Source organism: Cystoisospora suis (assembly GCF_002600585.1).
Source record: "Cystoisospora suis strain Wien I chromosome Unknown contig_1033, whole genome shotgun sequence".
In the NCBI taxonomy this organism is placed as follows: domain Eukaryota; phylum Apicomplexa; class Conoidasida; order Eucoccidiorida; family Sarcocystidae; genus Cystoisospora; species Cystoisospora suis.
The window spans coordinates 77922-90284 of record NW_027153834.1 but is presented as its reverse complement, the minus strand read 5'-3'; the positions used below and the strand labels follow the sequence as shown (position 1 = coordinate 90284).

The following is a 12363-nucleotide window of genomic DNA, read 5'->3' as shown; positions in this document are numbered from 1 at the left end:
GATAGATTAAAGATAGATAGGATAAAGGGAGATAGGATAAAGGGAGATAGTACCTTGTCAAAATCTTCCATATCTTTAAGAAGTTCAGTTATCTGCCAAGGCCCTCCACCTCCTCCTCCTCCAGCTGCAGTAGCAGCAGCGTTACTAGTTTGATATGTCCTGTGGGGAAGATAAGCCATGGTCTTTACATATGGCAAAATCCCAAGGAAGTAAGACAGAGAAGAAAGGGAGAGAAAGAAGATTTCCTGAGAAGGCAAGTGAGACAAGAAACTGAAGAATCTGTTTTGCGAGTCAGAAACAAGTCGACTATGAGAAGAGGAGGAAGAAGAACATGTCGAGGGGGGGAGAAACGATGAAGATGAGGAGAAGGAGATCTTGATAGAAGAAGGGTCTTTAACAGATGAAGAGGCAGAGAAAGTTGAACCATTCCTCCTAACGTAAGAAAAGTGAGTGTTTTCTAGGCGGCAAAAGACGAGGAGAACTGAAAGGAGGAAAAAGAAAGGTGATGGAGGCTAGCTCTCTGAATCGGATGACGAAGAAAGAAAGGGTGACTTGTCTTTGAAAAGAAGATTTCATCTTGACTCTCTCGATACAGGGGAGCTGCTAGGACAAGAGATGAGCAGAGAGAAGGATAGAGAGAAAGAAGAAGAGGAGAAGGAGGAGGAAGCGTTGGGTGCCATTCGAAAAAAGAAAGAAGTTCATGTAGCTCGTTCGAGATTCTCCCTTCTCTCTTTCTCTCAGGAGAGGAGAGAGAAAGAGAGAGAGAAGGCGAAAAGGGGCATGGTGGTGTGTCTGTCTGTGTGTGTGTGTGGCGTGTAGTTGTGAGGTATGAAGGCGGAGAAAGAAGGAGAAGGCTCGAAGAGAAGAGAAGATTCTTCCTCACGCTCCTTCTTTTGAGGTGGCTAGATGAAGTAGGAATAGGAATGAAGAAAGAGAGAAAAGACAACAGGTCCGCTACTTGAGAGAGAAGAACCGATTAAAAGAAAAAAAGAAAGAAAGAAAGACAAGTGTTCCTCTTTGTCTTGATAAGGATGGTAGAGAGTTTGAGACGTTGAAGGAGATCGAAGGAGTAGGAGAGAAGAGAACGTGTGCATGCGATCGATCAAGAACGAAAGAAAGAAAGGGAAGAATGTCTATCATAGGCATACGCTGATACATGGATGTTCTGCTAAGATAACACAGTAACTCTTGATCTATTCTCCTCATCGATCTTCCGAGGAAATAGGAGAGTTCATACATCAAGTTCTCTTCTTTCACCGTCCTATCTTTGCTCATCTCTGAAAAGAAGAAAGAAGGTGAAAACAACGATCTTTTTGGTGTCCTCCTGCAGACACACACTAACTGTATGGATGTACCCATACATGTATGTATTGATATGCTACTTTCCAGCCTAACGATAAGAAAACCTTCGTCTCTCACTCACCTTATCTCTCTTCATACACCGATAATGGAAATTTCTCTCTCTATGGAGACTGAATGCTAAGAACGATTACACGCGCGCCCACCTCTAGAGAATCTTCGAAATCCCGGAGGGCCGAAACTCTATCAAGTGTGGACAAAACGGATGTACTTCTTCACCGGTGGGTATGTACGACATAAAGGGTGATCGATGGATCAAAGGAGAGAGGCACGGAGGCCGGTGAAGCAGAAGGAAGAAGGATGTCTTTAGTATGAAACTCTGTTAGGCGTGTCTGATAAGTGACTGGAGAATCCATCAGTCACAGCTTTCATCATAGTCGTGTATATGTCTATGAACGTCAAGGGGGCTGCATGAAGGGCATCTTGACGACGATGGTGTAGCAAACCCCTTAGATGGTGGGTTGTTCATAGATGGGGCAAGAAAGGACCCGCAAGACAGACAGAAAGGAGTCGTATGGTAGTTGAGCTCTGGGATGAAAGGTGGAGTGACACCCGAAGAAAGGGGTCTTGTTGCGGGAGGTGATGGACTCGTAGCTATGTTTACTGTATTACAATTGAATCAGGTAGAGAATCTTTCATATGGATTCACTGCGATGACGAGCATTTCCTCATCGAAAACTCAGACGGAGAAGGCCCAAGAGGACTGGAAAGGGCCTTGTTGAAATTGTCAAGAAGGTGGAGATATCAAAGAAACGTGAAGAGATGTACGTTCACGCTTTCAGCCCTGCCTTCTTTGAAGGCCACACATAGGGCTGCTGAATAAAGGGGAGAGACGGCGATGAGAACCGCGCTTGCATCACATCAAAGGAGAATCCGCTTAGGAATGTATCCACAGGCGCCAAGAATTACCCACTGATCTACCTACAGTTCAGTCTCGGAGAAGCATGAGCTTTCCGGGGTCTATCATTGGTGATGTGAATTGGCTGTCAGTCAGACACCGGGGAGCATCGACAGAGAATCAGAGCCGAGCCGCGCCGGTGTAGGTTTCAGCTTATCTAGGAGTGAAGGCGTTGATCAACGAACTGTCGAAGGACGCCTAAGCACCTATCCGAAGATAAGGAATACATGATGGATGCCTCGCGACCCGTCCACCTGCGGTTTTCTTATCGCTTGTTTACATCTCTCTGAGACAGCTGGAAACAAGGGAAAGAAGGGAAAAGCGCCGTTAAATTACTCTCGGCTATCGGAGGTGTTTCATTTGGCTCTGTCCGTCATCACATATGACCGACGCGAAGTCATGGGTTCTCGAAATCGCGTTGACTCTACACCCTTCACAAAGGCGAGTAGGTACGAAGACCAGCTCTGCTCACACAACGCGTGCAATGGCTTTTCTTTCTCTGCGTGTTGTCTTTCTTTGCCACCAAAACGCACGGGTTAGTCATGCTCCAGAAAACGGACAGTCCATGAGATCATACCACTGAGCTGTACGATGCTTCACAAGCAACGCCCGGGTTGTTGAAGAGTGCTGCTGTTGTATCTAACACTTACGATGAAAAGCAGAAAGGCCGGTTCTCCCTGACAGCACTCCAGTCTGTGTGTGAAGAAGATCGACACTCCTCAATACATGCTGCCCTTCTCCGCAACCTCGCAGGAGACCACACCAGAAGTCAAAGTTTGCGTTTCACTGAATCAATAGCGAGAAGTGTGAGTCATCTCTCGGATTCTCCTCATGTTCTTTTCACCCTTCGAGAAAAATAAGGGACACACAGACGCTTTTACAGCGATGGCATTAACTCCCACGTTTTGGATTCTAGCGCCCAGGAACTGTTCGATCTTTTCCGAACTCGTTCTTCTCCGGTGATCTTTTTCCATCCTAGACGAGCGAAGCCGGCGGCGAAACGGTCGCCACCTACACATGCATACTTGTTCGTAGATTTCGTTTTCCGTGTGAGCACACAAGTAGGTCATAAGTGACTGTGTCTCTTCTTCCGATGGCCAGCCGTCCTCGAATTGAAGTACGCTGGTCTTGCCACTCCCCCCGCCGTTTCCCAGCAAGCTACCTAGCCTGGAAAACGGCGTGACTTGAACCAGAAAGAGCACAGGGGCGCGTTGTACAGATAGTCTAGCCTTTGGGCTATCCTGTTGTGAAACCTATCTTGAAGGGACGCAGACAGACGAACTTTGAGGGAATCCATCCAGCGAAGATGGAGACGAAGCTGCTACTGTATGTTGTCCCGACAAGAGAACAGAACGGATGACTGTAGCCATACCTTACACTTCTGGGAGAGAGACCGCCATCTACGACGGTGTGTCCACTTAGTTGTACATGGGTGGTAAATGTCGAAATACCCGTGAGATGGCTGAGAAAGAGTCTGTCGTACTACGACTTTCTCCCCGAATCAATTCGCCTCATCTTGTATCTATGGTTTCCTTATCACAACAGACGGCGACTTAACGTTCTCTCCCTTGCCAACTCCTCCCTCCGGGCAGGATCAGCGACATACACCAAGAAAGTGTCTAGATTCCACCAACCTACCGACACTTACAGAACAGCGAGATATCGTCCGTGAGCCAGTTCGTGGATTCTTCCCGTGACACTTACCTGTCTGTAAGGCGTGGCCTGTATGAAGTAGACAAGCCAGACACGAGTCTTGTTTCTAAACTCGCAAGGTAATGGTGATACTCTTTCTGCAGCTTCTCTCCTTTGTGAAGGGTGCCCGGATGTTGTTTGTGTATCAGTGCATGTGAATGGCGAGTCCCTGCATGTATCACAGCTGTCCGACCTCTGTATCATTTCTTCTCATCGTCCAGTCACCACCCCACCGTCTCCATGCTTCGTCTCTTCGCTGTCAGGAGGAGACAATATCTCCCTGGCGCACTAAAGAATAAAGAGAAGGGACGCACATCTCTTCTTAGAGTCTAGTAGCTGTCGTATTGTTTTCTGTTCTTTATTTATCATCTAGGTGACGAGTCTCTTCTGAGTCCGGGTGAACGTACTGTCCCTGTGAGCTTCGGCTATCTACAGATACTGTCGATCTAGATGACCACCAACTAACGAAGACAGCTAGTACATTTCTGTTTGGCCTTAAGATCGGAGAAAACAAAAAGACAGGTGAAGAGATGATCTTCTCTTTTTCTACAGAAAAAGCTGCTCTTTCGTTGAAATGAGAACCCTTGTACATACACGGTATACAAACAACGTTAAGGGAGAGAGAGGAGAAAGAAAGAAAAAGAAAACACAACCGAGATGAATGGAATTGAGATTACTTGCCATAAAAGCCTAAAAGAAAGGTTCACCAACGGGAAAGAAAGAGTACCGACCAGTTGCTCCGTGGAGTCTGCGGTAGGACTACGAGGAGAGAAGCGACGTACAAAAACGGGAGGGGAAGGAAGGCACTATCAACAAAGAGATAAGCGATAGCATAAGGGGTGTATATACAGCTAGCTGTTTAGGAAGAACAAAGAATAGACGTGTGCACGTATCCAATAGTCGCGTACATGTACATCTCTGGACACATTCAAGGGTGAGTTTATATATCGGAACAACGACATCCCTCCTTCGCCATTGCATACAAACACAGATTCCCTGGAAAGATCTCCCAGCAGAGAAGCCACCGCGAAAGAATCTTCTTCTTTTTCAACTCAAACCATTGCTTTTGTTGTTGTTGTTCGAGATACGTTCACGCCGAGGTGTATGTACACCCGACACATACATACCTCCTGAGTTCGGACGTCGAAAGCTTAACGAATGAGACTCATTGCACAGATGAAAGGTAAGCTTCACCAAAGAGATCCAAAAGATGAAGAAAAATCCCCTTTCACCCTCAACATTGTCAGACAGACACTGCAGTGAGCGCACCCGAAACATCTCTTTTGTCTCCTCTCTTTCTACCGGATTTCCCTGGTGTACATACACTCCGAGAACCAAACATTCACCAATATCAGATTCTGTGCGCATCAGTCGACTCTTCTTCTCTTTCCTCAGATCATCATGAACCATCGAGATCAAAAGCACTGCACCAGGCCCCGACGACCTTCTGTCTCTTTAACTTAAGAACTGAGAGAGCCAGCGGAAACCTGAGGAAATATAGATAGACAAAGAAGGACAGAAGAGGAGCAATACGGGCATGCACAAGCGAAAAGAGGTACAAGAAGCGAAGGTCATCATGACGACTCTTCAGAATCAGTTCTTTCTATCCAACTAACACAGATACACCTTCCTTAGATCACATCTTCTTATACATCATAATAGGATATAGACAAACAGCATGCAGACGTGATATAAGAGAAGAGAGAAAAGGTATATTATTCTCTCGAATAAGTGGGCGTCCCTGGCTGCTTCATGTATAGAACCTACACCAGAGCATCAACAAGAAGTACTTTATGACGGAGAGCTTCTCCCTCGTGTAAAGCATAGACACATGCGGACAGCTCGTTGACACCTAGCTAGCTAGCTAGCTAGACAGATGACAAAGAGGTTGAGAGATGCATGAGATGCATTCGTCGGCAGCAGATGATGTTGAAGAGACACAAGATAACAAATGTCGAAGAAAGAAGATTCCTACACATGTGGAAAATCTCAAGAAGAGAACGAAATCTCTCTCACCTTCCGCGTAACCCATCCGCTTGATAACTGTACACATGAAGATCTCCACTGGACGTACACCTGGCACAGGCTTTCTCTGTGAATCACGGCAGATCATATAGACAGAAAGAGAAAGAAGAATGTTGATAGACCAGTTCACACAGTTGTCGTATTCTGCTCCGAAAAACGGTTCCTGTATGACGAGTGTACGCATGCGAAAACCGCCTGAGCGTCTTCACCTAAGGCATGCATAAGATGAGATGCAAACCAGAAAGACACACGGGGCGAGTGAGCGATCTGCCTGTACGAAGAGGGTGTAGGTACACTCGAATGAGTCTCAAGAGAGGACACGCACACATGGCAGACGTGCTGTCGCTCTTAACTCATCTACATTTCACACACATGCGGCTCAGTCCACCTATCGAACTACCCTCATGCATGCATATAGAGAGAGATACAGAGATACAGATGTATAATAAAACGCACTCACCCTATCCCCCATGCGAACAAGCGTGACCTAAGACACCTGGCAAGTGATCCATCAGAAAAGATTGCACGCCCCACCCTCTTCGTGTTCTACCGTGAATTCGCATGCGTGTGCCTGCGCTTAGCTGATAAATCACACTACGTGACTGTCAAGAAGTACGTAAAAATGTGGACATAAATACCGACACCCTGACTGTATGCATGCACATCTCTCTGAATAAGTGTATGTATTTATGCACCTATGTACGTGGGGTATTAGACCCAGTTATCTGTGAAGCAGAGGGACACATGTAGAGAGGAGAGAAGAGAAACTTCTGCCTGACCGGCTAGAGAAGAACAAGAGAGGAGCAGATAGAGACAAGCAGACCTTCAACAGCAACGACAACAACGACTTACATCTTTTCCGAATGTGACGTGAGAGTAGAGACCGAGCTGCTGACGAAGCTCTTCTTCTGAGGCAGCTTGGGGCTTGTCGATTTTGTTTCCCAAGACAAGGAAAGGCACCATGGCTAGCTCCTGTGTCTCGAGGAGATGCTGAACTCACCATGAGAAGGAGGAACCCACCAAGGAGACACGACCGAGCCAAGCTATGAGCAACAATATAGACACGAATTCTTCCGGTACGCCTCCTTACGCCCATACACACACACGAAGAAAAGAAAACAGAGATCATTCATTCTAAGAGAAGAGAAAGAGGAGTTCTACGTCTCTTAGGACAGAGAAAGACAAGACCAGCAGGACCATAGAGAGAAGAGAGAGAGATGTAACATCTCAGTCTTATGAGAACTGCTAGCATTTTTCTTTTCGTCTCCTCTTGTCCTCTTGCTCCCCTCTTCCTCAATTGTACACGAAGCGACGCAAAGAAATTGCATCTTCCGCACCCCCGTCAGATGAACTTTGGCCGGTTTTCGATCAACGTCTAGCGCGAAAGACGTACAAAAGGATACGAAAATCTTGACGGATAAAGACCAGACAAGACAAGAAGAAGGAAAAGAGATCGAGAGAAGAAGGACGTACAAACAGAAAGAAAGAAAAATCTCGCAATGGGGATAGCAAGTAGCTGAAGTGGTAAAGAGATCTCCACTTAAACAACGATTCTGACGATGTTCCACTCGAAAGGAAGCACAACATGATCCTCATACTTCTATCAGAGAAGTCGGCAAGACTGCACGTCCAATACATGTTAGGGGGAGAACAACGACATCTGCACCACCCCTTCTCTCCGAATATAAGACGAAGTGGAACTGAATGTGTGGGAGAGATCAAGCTTACATTCAACTCCTCTTTTGCTTCCTGGAATCGACCTCGGTCAGTAGCATCGACCATGAAGACAATTGCATCGACAGCAGCGAAGTAATCCTTCCAAATACGACGCGCTGTTTTGAAGAAACAGAAGACACAGAGAAAAAGAAGACAGAAGACATCTCTCAAAACTCTTGTCTCCTTTATCTCTTCATAGGACAGCTCCCTCTGTCTGCAGTCGCTTAAGTATACACGTCACATCAGGACGCTTTGCTGTACAGACCTCATATTCACTAGCCTAATACTGACACGTACAGAGGGGTATGTATGAATGCGTGTATGTATGAATCGATGTATGAGTATCTATGTGTGTATGGATTACCAGAGGGGTGGAACCGATGGCTAGTTAACGACGATTGTCACCCCTGCGACCATGAGTCATAAAACATTCCTAATGCCTAGGAAAGAATCTCCTTACACCGCCCCTCATACGACCCTCTCGACAATTCAAGTGTACGTACACCGCCGGTCCCACAAGCAGATATTGAACCTCAGATATATTCTCGAGAGTATATGAACCTTAAGACCAATCAGTTATCTGAATGGATGAGTCAGCCGCCTCCTCTTGGTGTACATACACTTGAACTGAAGCTGAACTGAGAAGCACTTCTCTCACATGGTACAAGAAGCACCAGCCTCTTTTCACTACGATTCCTGTTGAGACCACCACCTACCTGTCTCGTGTCCTCCAAGATCGAAGGTCTTGAATCGAATCTTTCCTACAATAAGTTCTTCAGAATCTACAGATAAGAAGCAAAGACAGAAAGACAAGAAAGTGCATTCTCCTTCGATATGCAGCTACTGACGAAAACGTTTTCCGAAGTTGTTAGGAGAGATTCTGATCTCTTCAGCTTGATCTCCCCATCTCCCTCTCTGCAACGATGCTATAGAGAGAAGGAAACGATTCTTTCCCTCTTTCTCTGTCTTTCCTTCCCTTTGTGCATGCCTCAGACTCGTTGTATGGTGCTCTTCATGAAGAGCAGCCGATTCTTATACGAAACCACATCACAGAGATCTCTGTGTGGGGATAGATGTGAGGCATGAATGACTGAATGATCTAAGTCCTCGTAATTACTGAGAAAATGAAGATGAGAGGATCTGGAAGACACCTTCCTAAGACAGAGACAAAAGTCGTCGCCTTCTTCGTCTTTAGATGCCTCTCTACTCAAATAGTATCGCTCAGTGAATGTGCAATCAAGAGAGTACCAGTACAAAGGAAAGTCGAGATGATCTACGTGAGCTTGCTTGGAGTTGAGAAAATAGTGCGCTTCTTTGGGTGTTCTAGTCGCCCCAGTGAATGAATGAGGGAGATGGAAGAATAGGCAGGCATTCTCCCGAGACAGACACATGGATCTACATAGAGAAAGAACTCGACCAATCATCGAGAGAGAATGATATCAACCGACAGAGTTCCACATACGTATCGATAGAGAGAGAACGAAGAGACATCGAGGAGGAGAAAAGGATAGAAGGGATGCATCTCTATGTTGATGTGAAAGCATATTTGTAAAGGGAGAAAGTTGATCTTACGTGGATGTAAGGTAGGTACATGTTGAGCCACACGATCATCTTTAAGCATATGAAGAAGAGTTGTCTTGCCAGCATTATCCAGGCCGAGAAAGAGAATCCTCGCGCTCTTATGAGAGAGGCCTAGGTACCCCAGTAAATCCCAGAACCTACAAAAAGAGAAGAACAAGAAGGGCCACCTCATTCTCATCACGATCACCACAGAAGGAAACGTGTGTGTTGCACCTCCATTCTTTCTCCACCTATCCAGCAGCTATCATATGATAAAGGAATCATGGTCTCTAGCCAAACATACAGACATACATATACAGCATAAAGGTTGCTAGCTTGAATTCTTCTCTAAGACAGGAAGCACGTATCGCACGAGGAAAAGGATAGCGTGACCCTTACATACATACATACGCACAGACCTTTTCATGGACTGCTTTCGATATACGAATATACATATACATTCGTATATAGTCACTTGCACATGTATATGATGAGATAGATGCAGAGCTCTTCAACGAAGCTCACTGATAGCGACACGGTCAATGATAGCCGACATGGGGAAACATAGATACAGAGAAAGAGTTAGGAACATACATAGACAGATACATAGACACATCTGCAACGCTACGATACTGAAGCAGCAAGAGGCGGATTATGAAGCTACTAGGAGACGACCCTTTCATTTCTTCCCGAATGAGACGGATAAGACCTCTGTGCGACATGAGAGAAAGTGGCCTCCTAGTTCCACATACACCCTACAAGACGATAGAACGCGAGGAAGGCGTGAAGAGAAGGAACAGGTCCAAACCGAGATGGATGAGCAGCATACACCCTCTCCCCCCTCTCCTATCCCTTTGACCCACAGGGCAGTCAGAAGAATGAAGGTTGTCTAAGGTGAATGGAGAAAAAATATCACTTTCTTCTTCGTTCTCTCTCCTCAGGAAAGAAGCGCGACTATAAACAACAGTCAGCAGGAGGTAACTAACTACCGTACCAGTGTGCCAATGGCTGTACATACACCATAACTGTCGGGCAGAAGAGATAACACAAGGTAATGAGGAAAAGCGAGAAAGACGCAAGTCAGTGAAGGCAGCGAAAGAAGGAGGACAAGAGACGAAGAGCCAAACATCCATACTATCAAATTGGATGAGAAGAAGACTGGAGCTAAGAAAAATGTCAGGACGCCGTGGGGATCTGCCGACGATTTCTTTCAGAATTACAGTCACCGCTATCCCTATTGGAAAGACAAGAAGAGGATGAAGAAGTAAGCAAACACGGGTATGTCTGTGAGTGCGGAGGTTTGTTGAGAAGAGGAGGAAAGTCCAACCCGAGTTGATGGCTATGAAGCACACAACATGCTAACAGAGAAAGACCGTCGTTTTGTCAGCCCGCAGGCCGTCCATGCCAAGAGGAAAGAAACATACCAGTTGACGAAGAACATCTTGGTAGGAATGAGAGATAGGAAGGAGAAGGGGAATTCAACAACAAGGAAGAAAGATGCTCAGACTGACGACGAGGTCCCCGGAGGAACTCTCCAGTTGAGAGGTCTGCTCGTAGAGGTGAAGACAGTAGGGAGACCGGCAAAAGAGAGAGAGACGACAAAGGGCCGGAAAGCCCTCTAGAAAACTCGGGACTGTAGAAAGGAAACAGTGGAAAAAGAAAAAAGATCTAGAAAGCAGTGACTTTGCCAGGCAGCGTAGTAGAAAGAATGACAGATGAAGAACGGCGACAAATGCTGAATGTCTTCACACGAGCTAAACAAACAAGAATGAAAGCAATGGTTTAGCTGATGGGAAGGAGGGGAGAGAAACAGGGAAAGAAAAAAAGAATCCAAATGTCAGAAAGGCGGTTGGAAGATAAAAGAGAGTTAACAAAGACACCACCATCTCTTCTTAGAACTTCTGATGGATGATGATTCGTAATCGCCTGCAGTAGTAATAGCAGTAGCTGTTGTACATGCAAGAAAGAAAGACAGAAAGACGACCACCTTGAAGAACAGATGAAGGGCAAGAGAAATAGCAAGGACAAAAGAAATCCAGTTTTTTCCATGCAGAGTGAACTACAAGTCGTTCTCCAGTGTCATAACACGTTCGGGGTCCAGCTGCTACTGCTCCTACTGCTGCTGCTGCCGCCGAGGGCTCCTCATTAGCTGCTGCTTCCATCACATGTGCCCTCCATTTCCTCCTCCTGGTTTTTGCCGATCACGAGTAGGGGGGGGGTTTGTGCTGCATGCAAGCAATCACCCTGCTGCGATGTGGAACTAGGCAGATCCCTCTACGCCGGGGGGTGGAGGGACTGGCGACGGAGAGAGAAGGCGGAACCGACGACAGGACGTGAGTTAGCCGTAGCCGGCACGACCTGCAACAGGACTCTTCTTTAAGAAAAACGGCAGTTTTCTTCTATAAGACGATAAGGAGGAACGTTGACACTGTTAACAGGTGAATCTTCCTTTTCTTATGTCTTAGGGTACCCCTCAGGTCCGCAAGGAAGATCGCTGATGTGATTGAAGCCCTGACAACAGTGGGGATACCCGCATGTGCCCGATAATTCCCTCCTGTCTGCGCCCCCGTGGTTGCCCTGGCTTAGCACACCCCCGGAGTGTCAGGGAAAGATCCGTAAATGGGAGGAGCTACCGTTGTAGGTTGTATTAGGAGTCTCGTACAGAGTGATAGGGAGCACAGTCCGGTCATCCGGGTCCAGTCCGCATATATCGATCTCCCGAGAAAGAGGAGGGCGCACGTCGGGTCAGAGTTTCTCTGATGGACGTCTCTTGTCTAAAGATCTGCCTATCTATCTACATCCCTTACGGCGTCTTTGTGACATCGTGCCGGAAGGAATCAACTACGTAGTCTGCTCTGTGAGGCGATCCTCCACGTACAGACGCTTCGCAGCCAGACATAAAGAGCATGGCATAGTCGTCATGTTTGTGATTCACATGTCGGTACGAACCCGTTCGGAGTTGTTATAGCACCGTGACCAGCCGCTACGGGAGTTGTCCGTTCAACAGGTACCGTAGACGACGGCCACGGTTCTAAAACGATCCTGAACGGGTTCGTACAGGCATCTGAATGAAGCATGCAGGAGTGCGTACAGGGCCTATAACCTCTTTTTTC

At 46.6% G+C, this 12363-nt stretch overlaps 2 protein-coding genes across 2 annotated transcripts in view; both read right to left on the bottom strand.

The window, feature by feature from the left end:
- CSUI_002452 (cullin-associated nedd8-dissociated protein) overlaps nucleotides 1–1048 on the bottom strand; it is a gene marked incomplete at its 3' end in the record, with an annotated part of 3495 nt that extends 2447 nt beyond the window's left edge. Inside the window, exon 1 of the mRNA XM_068062653.1 lies at nucleotides 54–1048. Within this exon, the coding sequence (XP_067925379.1) occupies nucleotides 54–179 (126 nt within the window). The 5' untranslated portion in view covers nucleotides 180–1048. The remainder of the gene's footprint in view (nucleotides 1–53) is intronic.
- Nucleotides 1049–1962: 914 nt separating this feature from the next.
- CSUI_002451 (small gtp-binding protein sar1) lies at nucleotides 1963–11672 on the bottom strand. The gene is made up of 8 exons (XM_068062652.1): nucleotides 10675–11672; nucleotides 9263–9408; nucleotides 8407–8472; nucleotides 7703–7806; nucleotides 6827–6964; nucleotides 5966–6137; nucleotides 2908–5436; nucleotides 1963–2552 (listed from the first exon to the last, which is right to left on the bottom strand). Exons 1-7 carry the CDS (start codon nucleotides 10689–10691, stop codon nucleotides 5405–5407), a joined length of 675 nt encoding a protein of 224 aa, XP_067925378.1. The 5' UTR covers nucleotides 10692–11672; the 3' UTR covers nucleotides 1963–2552; nucleotides 2908–5404.
- Between the last annotated feature and the right edge of the window lie 691 nt (nucleotides 11673–12363).

Coding starts and splice junctions, on each gene's coding strand:
- CSUI_002451 (XM_068062652.1), bottom strand. Junction 6,138..6,826: donor ACGTCACATTCGGAAAAGAT/GTAAGTCGTTGT, acceptor CTCGTCATACAG/GAACCGTTTTTCGGAGCAGA. Junction 5,437..5,965: donor GCGGATGGGTTACGCGGAAG/GTGAGAGAGATT, acceptor ATATTTCCTCAG/GTTTCCGCTGGCTCTCTCAG.